The sequence below is a fragment of the Phodopus roborovskii genome, unplaced genomic scaffold (assembly GCF_943737965.1).
Source record: "Phodopus roborovskii unplaced genomic scaffold, PHOROB, whole genome shotgun sequence".
Lineage (NCBI taxonomy): Eukaryota > Metazoa > Chordata > Mammalia > Rodentia > Cricetidae > Phodopus > Phodopus roborovskii.
In genome coordinates this window covers 281,361-298,756 of record NW_026126722.1, presented here as the reverse complement: position 1 = coordinate 298,756, position 17,396 = coordinate 281,361, and the positions used below count along the sequence as shown (strand labels likewise).

General features: G+C 40.5%; 1 protein-coding gene across 1 annotated transcript in view; it reads right to left on the bottom strand.

Moving 5' to 3' along the window:
• LOC127214509 (nucleolar pre-ribosomal-associated protein 1-like) overlaps positions 1–12,355 on the bottom strand; it is a 68,763-nt gene extending 56,408 nt beyond the window's left edge. Inside the window, 2 exon segments of the mRNA XM_051174907.1 lie at positions 10,675–10,791; positions 12,296–12,355. Of these exon segments, the coding sequence (XP_051030864.1) occupies positions 10,675–10,791; positions 12,296–12,355 (177 nt within the window).
• Positions 12,356–17,396: the final 5,041 nt, after the last annotated feature.

Below are 17,396 nucleotides of genomic sequence, written 5' to 3'. Positions count from 1 at the left end.
TTCAGGAAGCAGTCTCCTGTACCGATTTTTAGAAGGGTACCTTCCAATTTCTTTTCTACGAGGTTCATTGTAGCTGGATTTATGCTGAGGTCTTTAATCCACCTGTTCTTGAGTTTTATGCGTGGCAATAGACATTGGTCTGTCTGCAGTCTTCTACACACCATCATCTAGTTGTGCCAGCACCTTTCGTTGAAGACGACTTCTTCTTCATATTGTATAGTTTTGGCTCTTTTTGTCAAAAATCAGGTGTCCGTGTGTGTGTGTGTGTGTGTGTGTGTGTGTGTGTGTGTGTGTGTGTGTGTTAATATCATGATTTTTGATTATATTCCATTGGTCTACATGACAATTTTTGTGCCAATGCTAGGCTGTTTTCAGGACAATAGCTCTGTAGTAGAGAATAAAGTTGGGGATGGTGATGCTTCCTGAAGTTTTTTATTGTACATGGTTGTTTTGGCTTTTGTTTTCCATACAAATTTGATTATTATCCTTTCCAGGTCAGGGAAGAATTGTGGTAGGATGTTAATGGGGATTGCATTGCTTTTGGCAATATTGCAATTTTTACTAGGTTGATGCTACCTATCCAAGAGCATGGAAGATCTCTCAATTTTCTGGTATCTTCTTTAATTTCTTTCTTTAAAGACACAAAGTCCTTATTATATAGGTGTTTCACTTGCTTGGTAATCTTTTCCCCAAGATACTTTATGTTGTTTGTGGATATTTTAAACGGTGATGTTTCTCTGATTTCTTTCCCAGGACCTTTGTCACCTGAGTAAAGCAGGGCTACTGATTTTATTGAATTTATCTTCTATCCTGCTAGCTTGCTGACGGAATTCTCCTGTGATGAATAAGAAATGAGCGTCTCCATATCTTTTGATTGATTTTGGGTTGAAGACTAGTTTGTTTGATATTGGGATAGCCATACCTGCTTGCTTCTTGGATCCATTTGAATGGAAGATCTTTTCCCGGCCTTATACCCTAAGGTAATATCTGTATTTGAAGCTTAGATGTGTTTCTTGTATACAACAGAAGGATGGATTCTACCTTCATATATATTCTGTTATCCTGTATTTTTTTTTTTGTCAGAGACTTAAGTCCATTAATATTAAGGGAAAGTAAGGACCATTGAGTGTTCATGCTTGTGTGTTTTATATTTGTTGTTGGTGGTGTTTTATGAATATATTTGCCCTGCTCTATTCTTGAGTTCTGGTGAAGTGGGATTATCTATTGCCTATGTCTATGTGAACCTACTTAACTTCCTTGGATTGGAGTTTTCATTCCAGTACTTTCTGTGGGGCTGGATTTGTAGATATGTATTTTGAAAATCTAGCTTTCTCATTAAATATCTTGTTTTCTCAATCTGTATTGATTGAGAGTTTGCTGGGTATAGTAGCCTGAGCTGGCATCCGTGGACTCTTTGTATTTATACAACATCTACCCAGGACCTTGTGGTCTTTAGTGTTTCCATGGAGAATTCAGGTGTAATTTTGGTAGGTCTACCTTTATATGTTACCTTTCCTTTTCCTTCACTGCTCTTAATATTCTTTCTTTGTTCTATATGTTAGGTGTTTTTATTTTTATTTGTCAAGGGGTCTTTCTTTAGTCCAGTCTATTTGTTGTTTGGTATGCTTCTTGTACTTTCATGAGCATGTCTTCCTTCATACTGGTAAGTTTTCTTCAATGATTTTGTTGAATATGTTCTCTAAACCTTTGACCTGGGCTTCTTTGCCTTACTCTATGCCTATTATTCTTTAGTTTGGCCTTTTCACGGTGTCCCACATTTCCTGGATGTTTCGTGTTAAGGATTTGTTGGATTTAAGATTTTCTTTGGTCGATGAATGTATTTCCTCTAGTTTATCTTCAGCACCTGAGATTTCCTATTCCATCTCTTGTATTCTGTTGGTTATGCTTGTGTCTGTAGTTCTTGATTGTTTGCCCAGTTTTTCTATTTCCAGCATTCCTTTAGTTTGTTCACATAGTGTTTCCTTTAGTGTCTGTATTTCAGTGTTCAAGTCTTGAACTGTGTCCTTCACCCGTTTAACTGTTTTTTTCCTTAGCTTTCCCTAATTTCTTTAATAAATTTGTTCATTTCTGCCAATTTTTTGTTTGTTTTTTCTTCCATTTCTTTCAGGGAATTGTTTTACATTGTCTTTGATGATCTATCATTTGTATGAAGATATTTTTAAGTCATTCTCTTCTTCTTCATCTGCTTTGGGGTGGTCAGGTATAGTTGGTGTAGGGTCCCTAGATACTGGTGGTGTCATGTTTTTCTTACTATTGTTAGGTGTTTCCTTGTATTGCTATCTTTCCTTTGCTTCTTCTAGTAGGTGCAGATGGGGGGTCTCTCTCTAAGTTACTTCCCCGGTGGGCTTAGGTGTGTCATAAGTTCAATGTCTGTAGCTTTGGGAGATCCAAGATCTCTAGTAGGTTTCCCTTCAGGCATGGACCTGCTTATAGGGGTCCAAGATCTGGCTCCCCTAGAGACCAGGTGATGGGGGTCAAAGATCCAGCAGCCAGGGACTCTGGATGATCTTGCAGGGATAAGCAGATCTCTGGGAGGGGCCCAGAACTCATGCAGAACTCCAGCAGAAGGGGATTCAGGGTGGTCCTGCATGGATAGGCAGGTCTCCTGTGCTCAGTGCAGCTCCAGGAAGTTCCCCAAAGGTGGCAGGATTGTTGGATTCCCCCTCTGTCCCAGTGCTCAACCAGAGTGGTGGAACAGTAGGCAGGCAGGGTAGGGCACATGGTGGAGGAAGTGCAGTCTCTTGTGGGGGGTGGGGGGTTGGTTTGAATCAGAAAACCAGGAGCACTCTTGTTGGGAGTGGAGCAAGATTCGGTGCCACTCCAGGAAATTCCTAGGGAAAAGTATTGAGGGGGATTCAACCCTAACTAGTCCTAGACTCACCTCTAGCTGAGGCCAAGCTATGAGGGTCAAAGACCTGGCAGGAAGGGACTCAGGATGTTCCAATGCAGATAGAAGAATCTGGCCCGAGCTGTGACTCTCAAACTGAGGCCTCTCTAGCAGTGGCCCTGCGATGGGGGCAAGGATCTGGCAGGCAGTGACTCAAGATGGTCCGGAAGGGATACATGGGAGGGGCTCGGAACTCCATCAGAGTACCGGTGGTGGAATTCAGGGGGTACAATGAGATAAGCATGTCTAGAGTGCTCAGAGCAGCTCCAGGAAGTTCCCCAAAGGTGGCGGGATTTTTGGATCTCCTCTCTATCCAGGTGCTCTATAGAGTGAGTGGTGGGATAGTGGGCAGGGTATGACACAAGGTGGTGGAGGGCAGGATCTTTGTGTGGTGGTGGTTGTGTATCAGAGCATCAAAAGTGCTCTTGCTGGGGACAGGACACAGGGTGCCATCCCAAGTTCCTAGAACTACAAAAAGAATAGTAGATAGAACACAGCTACTGATGTTTAAGCTAGAGCTGAAGGTAAAAGGATATTTGAACCAGGTGATTTATATTTTCTGTGGTGTAGTTAGCCACAAAAAGACTAATGGAAAAAACAAATACAAGAACTTTTAAGTGGGTGGTAATTTTTTAAATTACACATTGTTGGGTTTAGTATTATGAAAATGTTCATCTTGCCAAAAAAAATCTATGAATTCAATACAATCACCATCAAATTTTCAACAAATTATTAACAAAAATTGAAAAAAAATCAGCTTCAAATGGAAATAGAAAATATTAGTATAGCATAAGCTATATCCTAATAATAAAAGAAATGCTGAAGGAATAACCATCCCAACTGTGAACGTGTACATAGAGCTTTATAATAAAAAAGCATGGAATTGGTGTGAAAATCAGCATATTGATCAAGGAATTCAAACTGAAAACTCAGACAAGAGACCAAAGTACTATAGGTACCTGAATAGTCACAATGAGCCAAAAAAATACACTAGATGAAAGACAACATCTTCAATCAAAACAGTGTCCTTACAGTGGAGCTGCATGTAGAAGAGTGCACAGAAATCTATGTTTATCACCTTGCACATAGCTCAATGGAAATGGAGAAAACATCTCAACATAAGACAAGTTACAATGAATCTAATGAGAGGGAAAGTTGGGAATAAAGTTGATATTGTGGGAACAAGAAAGGAATCTATATATACAGAGAAGAGTTAGCACAGGCACTAAGACTAGCAAGTAATTAATGGGACCTCATGAAATAGAGAATATTCTGTATAACACAGAACACCATAATTAGGTAAAGTGGCAGCCTACTGAATGGGAAATGATCTTTACCAATAATACATCTGATAGAGGGTTAGTTCCTGAAATAAAGAACAAGAACAAGCCACACTAGTTAGCCATAGAGGCCAGGCAATGGTTGTACACACCTTTAATCCCAGCACTCTGTAGACAGGAACAAACAGATTTCTGTTAGTTCTAGGACACCCTGGGCTACATGAAATTGATGCAGACTTGAAGAGAAACAGAGCTCACACAAAGGTGTTCCTAGCACATGGGATCACATATCTTTTAACTCCAACTGTAGGAATGCAGAAACAGGAGTGGAATGGCCGGGCAGAGAAAGGAAATTAAAGCAGGAGAAAAGAAGAGGTCAGTGCAGACTGTGCAGCGGTGTCGTCTGAGGCAGTCAATATAAAGCAGTCTTAAGAAGCAGTGCCCTGATGATACAGTCAGAGGATGCTTTCTGTGGACAAGATCACCCTTGATAGTCTGAGGATTCAGTAGATGTAAGAGGTTTCACTTGTGTCTGGCTCCTACTTCTCTGAACATTCAGCTTTCCCCCAACCTAATTTCTGAGTCTTTGTTTTTTATTTACTCTGATTAGAGTTCATCTGAAAGAATTGGCTCCAAAAACCCAGATCATATACCGGGGGTAACTCCTGGTCCCACTGTCATGGACCCCTTCATGCACTGGGGCTAACTCCTGGTCCCACTGCCATGGAACCCACAAGCAGACCAAGCCACACAACTGTCATTAACTTGCAGAGGGCCTAGTTTGTTACCAAGCAGGCTTCTCCAGTGTCAATCCAGTGTCTGTGAACTCCCACTAGCTCAAGTTAGATGACTCTGTTGGTATCCCATCATGAATTGGAACCTCATAATCATATAATCTCTCTTCCTCTCTTCAACTGAATTCCAGGAATTCAGCCCAGCACTTGGCTGTGGGTCTCTGAATCATGTGACAATTAGGGTAATCAAGAATCTGGTTACAGGAGAAAGAAATTCAGACACCCTCTTCACAATTGCTAGGAACATTAGTGGGTGTCATCCTTGTGGATTCCTGGGAAGTTGCTTAGCACCAGATTTGACCCTAACCCTATATTGGCCCCCTCTATCAATATATCTCTTTCCCTGATCACCTTCTCTTCCTTCCTCCAACTTGACCATCCATTGAGTGATCCATGTGTATTCCTTTTAAGGTTCTTGTTACATAGTTTCTCTGTGACTGTGGAATGTAGCCTGGTTATCCTTTGCTTTACCTGTTATAACATACTGTTATTGCCTCTCTGGGTATTTGTTACATCACTCAGGTTGATTTTTTCTAGTGCCATCCATTTGGCTAAAAATTCATGATGTCATTGTGTTTAACAGATGAGTAACATTCTATTGTGTAAAGGTACCACATTTTTGGATCTCCGTGAGCATTGGGCCAGCATGTTGGTCCAACAACCCGTCCAACTCCACAGAAATTCCTGGATCTGCTCTGAGCACACTGAACACACCTAACCACACAAGACCATAATGAGGCAGCACCCACTGGATCTGTAGAACCCATTGATGGGCCACTGCCAGAGGATCACTCTGAGGCCACACATGCCCAATCTTTGTACCCCATCACTGCACCTCTGCTGGTGGAGAGAGCCCCACGAGAACTTTGATCATCAAGAGCTACACACATTGAACTCCTGCTCAACTACACCCACCGGAGTAGTAGGGTAGAGAGAGAGAGATTCCTCCTGTACCCACTGGAAGAAGCAATGGGAAGAAGGCAATACAAGAAAACACCCAACAACAGAAAGACAAGTATGACAACACCAGAATCTAGGGACTCATTACCAACGAGACTGAGCACACTGAAGCAGATGAAGCAGAAGAGAACTACTTAAAAATAACTTCATAAAAATTATAGAGGCCCTCAAAGACAATATAAGTAAATACCTTAAAGAAATGAAAGAAAAATACAAAAAAAAAAATGGAAGAAATAGAGGACAAGGCCAAGTAAAACATGCAAGAAATAAACAAGTCTCTTAAAGAAAGTAAGGAAAGCCAAGAAAAAATAATCAAACACATGAAGGTACCAATTCAAACAGTTTAAGACCAGAGAACTTAAATACAGACAATAAAGAACACACAAACTGAGGAAATGCTGGATACAGAAAAACTGGGAAAATGAACCATAACTGCAGGTGCAAGCATAACCAACAGAATACAAGAGATCGAAGAGAGAATCTTAGGCACTAAAGATGAACTAGAGGAAATAGATTCATGGACCAAAGATAATCTTAAAACCAACAAATCCCTAACAAAAACATCCAGGAAATGTGGGTCACTATGCAATGACCAAATGTAAGAATAGTAGGCATAGAAGAAGGCAAAAAAGCCCAGCTCAAAGGTACAGAAAACATATTCAACAAAATCATGGAAGAAAACTTTTCCAGTCTGAAGAAGAAATGCTTTTGGAGGTAGAAGAAACATACTGAATAGCAAATAGATTGTACCAAAAAAAGTTCCTTTGGCACATAATAATCAAAAAACCTCACATACAGAATAAAGAAAGAATATTAAGAGTAGCAAAGGAAAAAGGACAGGTAACATTTAAAGGCAGACCTATTAAAATTACACCTGACTTCTCCATGAAAACTCTCAAGGCTAGAAGGTCCAGGGTAGATATTCTACAAATACTAAAAGTCCACGAATGCCAGCCCAGGCTACTATACCCAGCAAAACTCTCAATCATTATAGATGGAGAAAAAAAATATATTCATGACAAACCCATATTTTCACAATATTTATACAAATCCATCCCTGCAGAGTGCTCTGGAAAGAAAACTCCAACCCAAAGAAGATAACTATGTTCACAAAGACATAGGAAATACATAATCCCTCTTCAGCATAACGTAAGGATAAAGCAGGGCAAATATATTCACAATACCACAGGCAACAACAAATCTAAAACAAACAAGAATTTACAATCAGTGATCCTTACTTTCCCTCAGTATTAATGGTCTATATATTAATCGTGTATAAAAAGACAGGCTAACAGAATGTATATGAGATCAGAATCCATCGTTCTGCTGCATACAAGAAACACATCTAAGCTTCAAAACAGACATTACCTCAGGATAAATGGGGTAGGAAAAGATCTTCCAATCTAATGGACCCAAGAAGCAAGCAGGTATAGCTATCCTAATATCTAACAAGTTAGATGTTAAACCAAAATCAATCAAAAGAGATGAAGAAGATAATTTTGTATTCATCACAGAAGTCCATCAGCACAAGGTCTCAATTCTGAATACCTATGGCCCAAATACAAAGGCACCAACATTTTTAAAAGAAAAACTAGACTCAAAGCTCACATGAAACCTCACACATTCAGAGTGGGAAACTTCAACACCCCAATCTCACCACTAGACAGGACCACCAGACAAAAAATTAACAAAGAAGGAAAAGAACTAATGGAAGTGATGTCCCTATTGGGTTTCACAGACATCTGTAGAACATTCCATCCAAACACAAAAGAAAATACCTTCCCATCCCTTCTTCCAGTGGGTGCAGGTGGAGTCTCTCTCTCTCTCTCCCCTACTCACCTGGTGGTAGGAGTTGGGTCAGGAGTATGATGTCTGTAACTATGGATGGTCCAAGCTCTCCAGGAATTCTCTCCTCTGGCAGAAATGCTGCAATGGGGTCAAAGATCAGGCAAGCGAGGACTCAGGGTGGTCCCATGTGGATAGGTAGACGGGTCCAGTGTGCTCATAGCAGATACAGGAAGCTTCACATAGTTAAGAAGGGGTTGTTGGACCCACACTCTGTCCCAGTGCTCAACTAGAACAATGGAGCAGAGGGCCCAGTAGGACACAGGGTGGGGGCAGGTCAGGTTCTGGATGGTGTTTTTTTGTGGATCAGAGTATTAGGACTGTACTATCTAGGGATAAGATACAGAGGGGAGCAAGGTTCGGGGTTAACCCAGGGAGTTCCCAGGGAAGGATGTGGAGGGGATTTGGCCTGAACTGGTCCCAAAGTTATCTCTGACACTGGCCCTGTGATGGGTGTCAAAGAAATGTTATCCTGTAAAATGACACAGACTAACAAATTGGATACAAAGACAGTATCCATCTTCCTGCTGCATAAGAGAAACATACCTCAACTTCAAAGACAAACATTACCTCAGAGTTAAGGGTTGGGAAATTTTTTCCTATCATATGGATGCAAGAAATACGCATGTGCAGCAATCCTAATATCTAACAAATTAGACTTCAAACTAAAATCAATCAAAAGAGATGAAGAAGATCATTATTTTATTCATCAGAGAAGAAATCCATCAAGATAAATTTTCAATTGGGAACATATATGCCACACATACAAAGGCAGCCACATTAGAAAAAGAAACATTACTAAACCTCAAATCACACTTAAAACCTCATACTTCTATAGTGGAAGACATCAACACACCACTCTCACCACTAGACAGGAACAACAGATAGAAACTTAACAAAGAAACAAAAGGACTAACAGAAGTTATGACCCAATTGATGGCAGCAGACATCTATAGAACATCCCATCCAAACCCAAAACAATATACTTACTTCTCAGTGCCAAATGAAACCTTCTCTAAAATAAAAAACATACTCAGCAAAATAGCAAACCTCAATCGTTACAAAACATTAAAATAACCCCATGTATTTTTATCTGATCACTATGCTATAAAGTTAGAATTCAACAACAACACAAATTCCAGAAACCCTACAAACTCATAGAAACTGAACAATGTGCAATTGCACCACTCCTGGGTCAAAGAAGAATTAAAGAAAGAAATTAATGACTTCCAAGAACCACACTGAACATTTCAGAAGAGAAAGTAGAAGGTATCTTTGAACGAATTGTCACAGTAGACTTCTTCCTGAACATAACACCAGTAGCACAGACACTGAGATCGACAATTAATAAATGGGTCCTCCTGAAACCAAAAAGGTTTTTCAAGGCAAAGGACACAGTCAACAAGGCAAAATGGCAGCTCACAGAATGGGAAAACTTCTTCACCAGCCCCACATCCCACAGAGGGCTGATTTCCAAAATAAGCAAAGAACTTAAGAAACTAGTTACCAAAACACCAAATAATGCAATTGAAAAGTGTGGCATATGGACGTCCAGTGCACTGCTCAGAGACTCCTGAGAACTCAGGACTGTGTTTAGGGAGCCTGTCCTGGTGGACTGGCCTAGCTAGAGTCTGCCAGCATCCTGGTCCCACCTCAAAACATGGTAGGAGGTAAGCTTGGGCCTGTTTCCAACCTGCCTTCTGGGACACTGCTTGGAGCCTCCTGAGGCCTGGGGCCTGCACACACATGGGAGAGACTATCTAGGTGGACCAGCCTGTCCAGAGTCTGCCAGTGTTCTGGCCCTGCCTCCACCCTGAGAAAAAGCCTGCAATCAGGTGCCTGGTTAGAGCCTACTGAGGACTAGGGACTGTGTGAGGGGGGGCCTATACTGGTGAACCATCTCATCTGTATTCTGCCTGTGTCCTAGTCCCACCTCCACCCACTGGAGGGGGTAAATGCTGGACCGTTTCTGGTTGACCTTCCAGGGCCCTTGCCTGAGCCTCCTCAGGCCTCGGGACTGACCACACAAAGGGGAACCCGTCCCAGCAGACAGGCCTATCCAGAGTCTGCCAGTGTCCTGGAATAGTTCCTAGATTTTGATTTTTTCTGTCCAACACCAATTGGGTCTTTTTGTTTGTTTGTTTGTTTTGATATGAGACAGAATCTCTGGATGTTATTTTAACAACATGCTTGAATTTAGAGAAAGAAAGCCAAATCGAACTGCAAAGCCAGCATTGGTTTTAACATGAATTGGGAATACCAGAGTACTAAGAAGTAAGGAGATAAAGATTTTTATGTATAAAGATGCTACTAATAATAGATATTGGTGCTGGGTGGTTGTGGCACTTGCCTTTAATCCCAGTATAAGGATTAAAATATAGGACTCAATTCTTTTCCCTGGTTCTTGTATCTTATTCCAAGTATCCAAAGCTGCTGTGTGCACTGGGACAAGATATCTTCATCAAATTCAGCTTGAGTTTCTGCATCAGTATAAAGATCCTCACCAAGAATTTTATCTTGGGGAGACGTATACCCTTTCTTTTTGCCTTGATGTTGTAGTGCCTTGGCCTTTTCCCTCGATAAATTCCTCCACTCAATTTGAGGACCAATTTGAAGGACAGCTGAGACTAATTGGCCCCAACCATTAGGGGTTTCCATATATCCATATATCTTGTTGTCCATGACTCTATTATTTGCCTCACATATGGTAAATGCACGCCATAAGAGACTACTGATTCCTTTATACCTTTTAAATCAAACAAACTTCCCAAATGAGATCAGCATTTCTGATGCTAGCACTAGGTGGGCTCTCGTGGTCAGCAGGATCAGGAAGTGAGCAGGGCAGGAGCCTTTTGGCACACTCTGCCACATGGAGCTATGCACTCACATGCTCCTGGAACTGAATGATGGTTTCCTTGTGCTCATCTGCAGTGCTGTCCAGGTGCTCCAGCCACAGCTCCAGCTCTTTCCACGTGTGTTCGAACACACCGGTGTCCCAAAGAATCTGTTGGCAGCAGAGCCATGCAAATGTCAGAAGGAACCCTGCTTTCACTCCAGTGTGCCTCAGGTGTACTCTACAATCCCTTCTCCTGGCATGAACCCCCACTGCCAAGGACGCCGGGTAAAGACATCACTCCACACCCCATTGGGGACAACATGGTTCCTTTCTCATTGCTGTATATTCCCTTTCCTTTCCTAACCCTGAAATAAGAAGAATGAACCAGGTGGTTCTTAAGGAACTGGTTTATGATAGGGATTTTCCCAAAGAACTGATCAGCATGTGTAATGACCCCTTTCAGTGAATCAACCCTTAGCCTGAGGAGACTCCAAGCCAAGGCAAGGAGGATACCATTCCTACCAGGGCAGAGCTTGGCGTGAGGAGACTCAGGGTCTAAGTGCTCTTGTGATGCAGGGCCCTGTGCTGGTGTGCACCAACTCCTGGTGACTGTCAATCCCGCGCTCTCGCCTCCACAGGTGCTATTATTAGCAGTGACACCTGGGATGGGCAGTGCAGAGATGGAAATGGTGAGCGACAGGGATTCAAACAGGGAGGTCTTCAAGCACCTCAGATGAGCAGCTCTGAAGGAAAACTTCAAAGTGACATTGTGGCACTGTAAAAGCACTGACTGCCACTGTTAGTGCTTCTGAGCGGGGTGTGGAGATCTTGCCTCAAACCCATGAGTCTGACTGCTACTGGAGAAGGGCTCAAGGGGTGTAATAGGTGCCAATTTGAAGGACAGCTGAGACTAATTGGCCCCAACCATTAGGGGTTACCATACATCTTGCTGTCCATGACTCTATTAATTGCATCACATATGGTAAATGCATAAGAGACTACTGATTCTTTTATACCTTTTACATAATATATATATATATATATATATATATATATATATATAGGCTTCAAAAGACATTAAATAAGACCTTAAGAATGTATTTTAGTTGCTGTTTGTTCAGTAATAGTAACAGGGCAAACCATAGGGATGGAATTTAGACCTTTGATAAGTCGTCTCTGACTCTGAAAGTTACTGGTGATGTTAAATCCCTTTCATTTTCTATTGTTTGTATCTCTGCTTCTGATGTATCAATTTTAAGGTTTTCTATGGCATGTAATCTATTCATCATTATTTCTCTGAGTGTTTGAATTTCCTGGACAATATAAACTTTTAAGGATTTCATTAAATTAGTCAGTTTAATGTTCTCTCTCTCTTTTTTTTATATGATTCTGGAGATTTAATATTGTCATTCTTAGAGATTATCTGAATGGCATGTAGATTACCTTCCAAAACAAGGTTCTGCCTGCTAGCTTGTCATTAGTCTCAGACATAAAACAATTTTTTCCCATGAGTATTTCAATTTTATGTTCCACTTTTTGCATTCTGTTTATCTAATCATCAGCCTTGGAACTAAATTTTTCTGTTAGCAGGCCAGTTTTATGTTCAATATTTTGCATTGTTTGTAGAATCACCATTGATTTTTTAAATGTTCTGAATCCTTTATTTCTAAGCTCTCATTATTAGTCTGTAAAGTGTTTTCAGTGGTATGAATCCTTTTTTACTAAACAACATTACCAGTTTGTAAAAGGTTGTATGATTTCTATACGTTCCTCATTATTTGCTCTATTGTCATACCATTTCTTTAAGGATATTATATGGATTATCAAGCTAATGGCCACCATGAATAATAAATATTTTCAGCGTAGGTCATAAACATATTCCAAAATCCCATCCATATAAGAAAATAAAAGTTTTTTAATCTCTTTTATGTTAATAGTATCTGCCACTGCTGTGGGGTAGTTAATTGTACCTTAAGTAGATCTCTGGAACATGGAGATTTGAGACATTATTGGCTCACATAGAACCTTGCAGCTTGGTAAGAAAATATGAGCAGAAAGAAAAACCACTGCAACTCAAAGCTTTGGGATACTTTCCAAAGATGCATGCCTGCAAATCCACACCACAGAAAGAGCCCAGCCAAGACAGGCCTCAGAAACTGAAAACTCAGTGGATGGAGCAATATATAAAAGCCATGGGCTTTTCAACCAGCCACATGGGGCATTTGTGAGGACCCATGCTAGCAAGTTGGACGCCAAGTGAAGGTGAGGATGTAACTATTTCACTAGACCCAAGATAAATGATAAATGGGTGTTTATTGGAGAAAAATTACACACACAAATACAAAGAAATGTGGGAGTATTTCCCTGCTCTTTTTACCAGATCAATGAATCCACCAGAAAGAGTGTGCCAAGGAAAGCCATGCCTCAAGCTTCCCTATTTCTGCTTCCCTCTTGGGTGTGACCATTGTCACAAGTTCAGTGCAAGACTGCTACATAAGAGATTCTACTAAAATCAGGAACAAGACTCTCCATACTCTCTAAATCTATTTAATATAGTACTCAACGTTCTAGCTGGAGCAATAAGACAACAAAAGGATATCAAGAGGCTACAAACTATAAAGGAAGAAGTCAAATATTCACTATTTGCTAGTGTACATAAGTGACCCCAAAAGATCTATCAAGGTGACTGACAGTTAATAAACACCTATAATAATGTGGACAATGCAAGATCAACTTATAAAAAACAATAGCCCTCCTATATACATATGATAAAAGGGGTGTGAAAGACCTCAGAGTAACATCACACTTTATAGTAGTCACAAAAACATGAAATATATTGGAGAAACTCTAACCAAAGAAGAGAAAGACATGATTAACCAGTACTTTAAGGCTTTGAAGAAATAAATTGTAGATTTTAAAAATGGAAATATTTCCTGTGCTCTTGGATAGGGAGGATGTACATAATGAAAATGGCAATCTTAGCAAATCCAATCTACAGATTCAATGCAATTCCTATTAAAATATCACCACAATAATTCATAGAACCTGAAAGAGCAATACTCAACTTCATGTGGAAAAAAATAAAAAGCAAACAAAAAAAACAGAATAGCACATACAATCCTATACAAAGAACTTCCAAAGGCATCACGATCCCTGACTTCTAACTCTATGATGAAGTTATAATGATTAAAAAAAAAACATGGTATTGGAATAAAAACAGATGTTTGGATCAATGGAAATTAATCAAAGACACTAACATTAATCTATACACCTGTGAACACAAGATTTTTGACAAAGAAATCAAAATGGTACAATGGAAAAGGGAAAACATCTTTAATAAATAGTGCTGGCATACCGGATGTCAACATGTAGAAGATTACAAATAGATCCATATCTATCGCCATGGACAAAACTCAAGTCAAAATATATCAAAGACCTCAACATAAAACCAACCACACTGAACCTCAAAGAGGAGAAAGTGAGAAGTAGTCTTGAATCTATTGACACAGGAGACCATTTCCTAAATATAACACCAGTAGCAACAATCAATAAATGGGACTTCCTAAAACTGAAAAGCTTCCATAAGGCAAAGGACACTGACAAGACAAAGCAACAGCCTGCAGAATGGGAAAAGATGTAAATGAAACCCTCATACCACAGAGGGCTGATATCCAAAATATATAAAGAACTCAAGAAACTAGACATCAAGATAAAATAATCCAATTAAAATGGGGCACATTGCTAAATAGAGAATTCTCATCAGAAGAATCTCAAATACCAGAAAGACATTTAAGGAATTGTTCAACATCCTTAATTGTCAGGGAAATGCAGATCAAAATGACTCCGAGAAAACATCTTATACCTGTCAGGATGACTAAGATCAAAATACTGAGCAAAGCATGTTTTGGAGAGGGTATGGAGTAAGCAGAACACTCCTCCATTTCTGGTGTTAGTGCACAATTGTTCAGCCACTTTAGAAATCAGTACGGCAGTTTCTCAGAAAATTGGGAATCAATCTAACTAAGACCCAGTGACACCACTTTTGAGCATATACCCAAAGAATGTTCAATCATACCACAAGGATACTTGCTCAACAATGTTCATAGCAGCATTATTCATAATAGCCAGAACCTGGAAACAACCAAGATGCCCCTCAACCGAAGAATGGATAATGAAAATGTGGTATATTACACAGTGGAGTATTACTCAGCTGTAAAAAAACAATGACACCATAAAATTTGCAGACAAATGGCTGGAACTAGGAAAAAACACCCTGAGTGGGGTAACCCAGTCTCAGAAAGACAAACTAGGTGTATGTACTCACTAATAAGTGGATAGTAGTTATAAAATATAGAATAACCAGAGTATAATTCACAGTACAGAGAAATTAGGAACAAGGAAGACCCTAAGAGAAACACATGGATTACCCTGGGAATGGAAATTATATGAGATCTATGGGGTAAACTGTGTGCAGGGGTGAGGTAAGGGGTAGAAGAGGAGGAATGGGAACATGAGGGAATGGAATGGGGAAGGGGAAAGGGATGAAGTAGAAGACCAATGAGACAGATATTTTAATAGAGAGAGCAACTAAGAAGTTAGGAATAAAATTTGTGCTAGGGTAACTCCTAAGAACACAGAGGGAGGACTCTACCTAAGACTTAGTAATCGTGGAGAGGCTACAATGAACCTGCCTACCCCTGTAATCAGATTGGTGAATACCCCAGTTATCATTATAAAGGTCTTCATTCAGTATTTGATGGAACCAGACACAGAGGTTCACAACCAAGAATCAGGCTGAGCTCTGTGAAGCCAGTTGAGAGGTGGAAGAGGGAATATATGAGCAAGACAGGTCAAGACCATGATGGAAAAGTGTACAGAGACAGCTCAACCAAGCTTCCAGAAACTCATGAACACTAGACCTACAATTGTGGAGACTATAGGGGACTGAACTAGGCCCTCTGTATGTGGGAGACAGCTGTGAAGGTTGGTCTAGCTGAGGGGCCCTTGGCAATAGGACCACTATACAAACTTGGAACATGAGCCAGCTTGTTGGATCCCACTCCCTATGGTGGAAGCCATGCTAAGCCTTAATGCATGGGAGGGTGTCCAGGCTCTTCCTCAACCTACTATGCCAGACTATGTTGACTCTTCATGGGAAACCTTACCTGTGAGAAATAGGGGAATGGGGGTGGGCTTGGGGTTAGGCAAGGGGTAGTGTGAGGAGGTGAGGGGGACAGCAGGAGGTGTGGGAAGGAGAACTGTGGTTAGAATGTAAAATGAAATTTAAAATAAAAAATAGTATAAAGTAGAAAAAAACAAGTATTATGTAGGTATCTTACTCTCATCTATTTACAACTACTGCAGGCCTCTTAAAGATTAGTTCCTGTCTCCAGGCATTGTCATAAACAGAAAGTGACCTTGTATTCCAAAAACAACAGACCTTGACTGTGAGATCACACTGAATGCAGAGCAATACTTTTGCCTGGGAATTCTGAGTACTGGAGTAAAAACATTCACACAAGGGATCCAAATGCTCTGCTATGGTAAAGAGCACCAGATATATGAGGTAATATGGGCAGGACCTCACCTTCAAAGGTATTCCTTAAAGATACAAACTCCCTGCTCCCTTTCCTGAATTATTCCACTTTTAAAACTGAACATTTGGTTTCTCCTCACAAGTTGGATTTGGAATCTCCAGACTACTTTATCTCTTCCTGTTCCCAATACATGTACTGACATTACTTTTTACCTTGTCTGTTGTCTTCATTTGTGTAGTGGGAAGTTTTATCAGGCCTAGACTTTCAGTATGACATGAGCACGGAATTTGGCATTACACTCCTTTCAAAGCAATAGAATGCAGCAACAATTTGTACCAGAGTGATATTGACTAGAATGACTACCTATATTACCTCATCTTTCTCCTTAGGTACCTTAACTGGTACTTTCTCTTCCTCTTCCTCTACTAAAGTCTCATGCCACACATGATTCTGGAAATGGGACTAAGGGGACAGGACCAAAGTGAAAATACAGCTGTTCAACATAATACTGGCAGCAGTCACTCTCCCCAGGGGTTGGGATGCCTCTTAGCAAAACACTGTTTTCCGGTTACACCCAGAGAAGACAAAAAGTTTCAGAAGCTCTCCTTTGAAATACAGACTCAACATTCCAGCCAGCAGCTCCCTCCACCATCTCCCCAGTTTGGAGAGGGTATTTCATTGTTTCAGTTGGATCATCTGATTCTCATTTGGGAAGAAATGGGTTCAGGGCATTGCTATTGGCTCAACCATATTCAATACAATCCTCAAACTCTTAACAGATCTTTCACACAGCTGAATCATGCCCACATGCTACCAAGTTTTTCAACACAGTGATCCCTTGCCTATCAGAGTAGATTGGAAATGCTTGGTATTTCAATATCCCCACCAAGGGGAAGTCTTCAAAGACAGTAGACATTTTCGGTGCACAGTCGGCCTTCCTGCCTCCAATAAAGCAGACCCTTCAGTAGTACCAAGGGCACAAAAGTACTGCTTTGCTCTCAACAGAAAGTATGGCTGAAATGTCCCCAATCTGATATATGCTCAAGTTCCTTTGTATTTTTTTGGTTGTTTGTTTTATATTTTCATTTTAACAGCAAACCTCTCACCCTACGGTTGGTCCTTTGAGTTATGTCATTTTCATTTCACTTGTACTTTTGCCTGACATAGGGAGTTGGCACTATCCAAACACATCATATTTTGCATGCAGAGCTTAGAATGTGAATAGCGTTAAAGAAG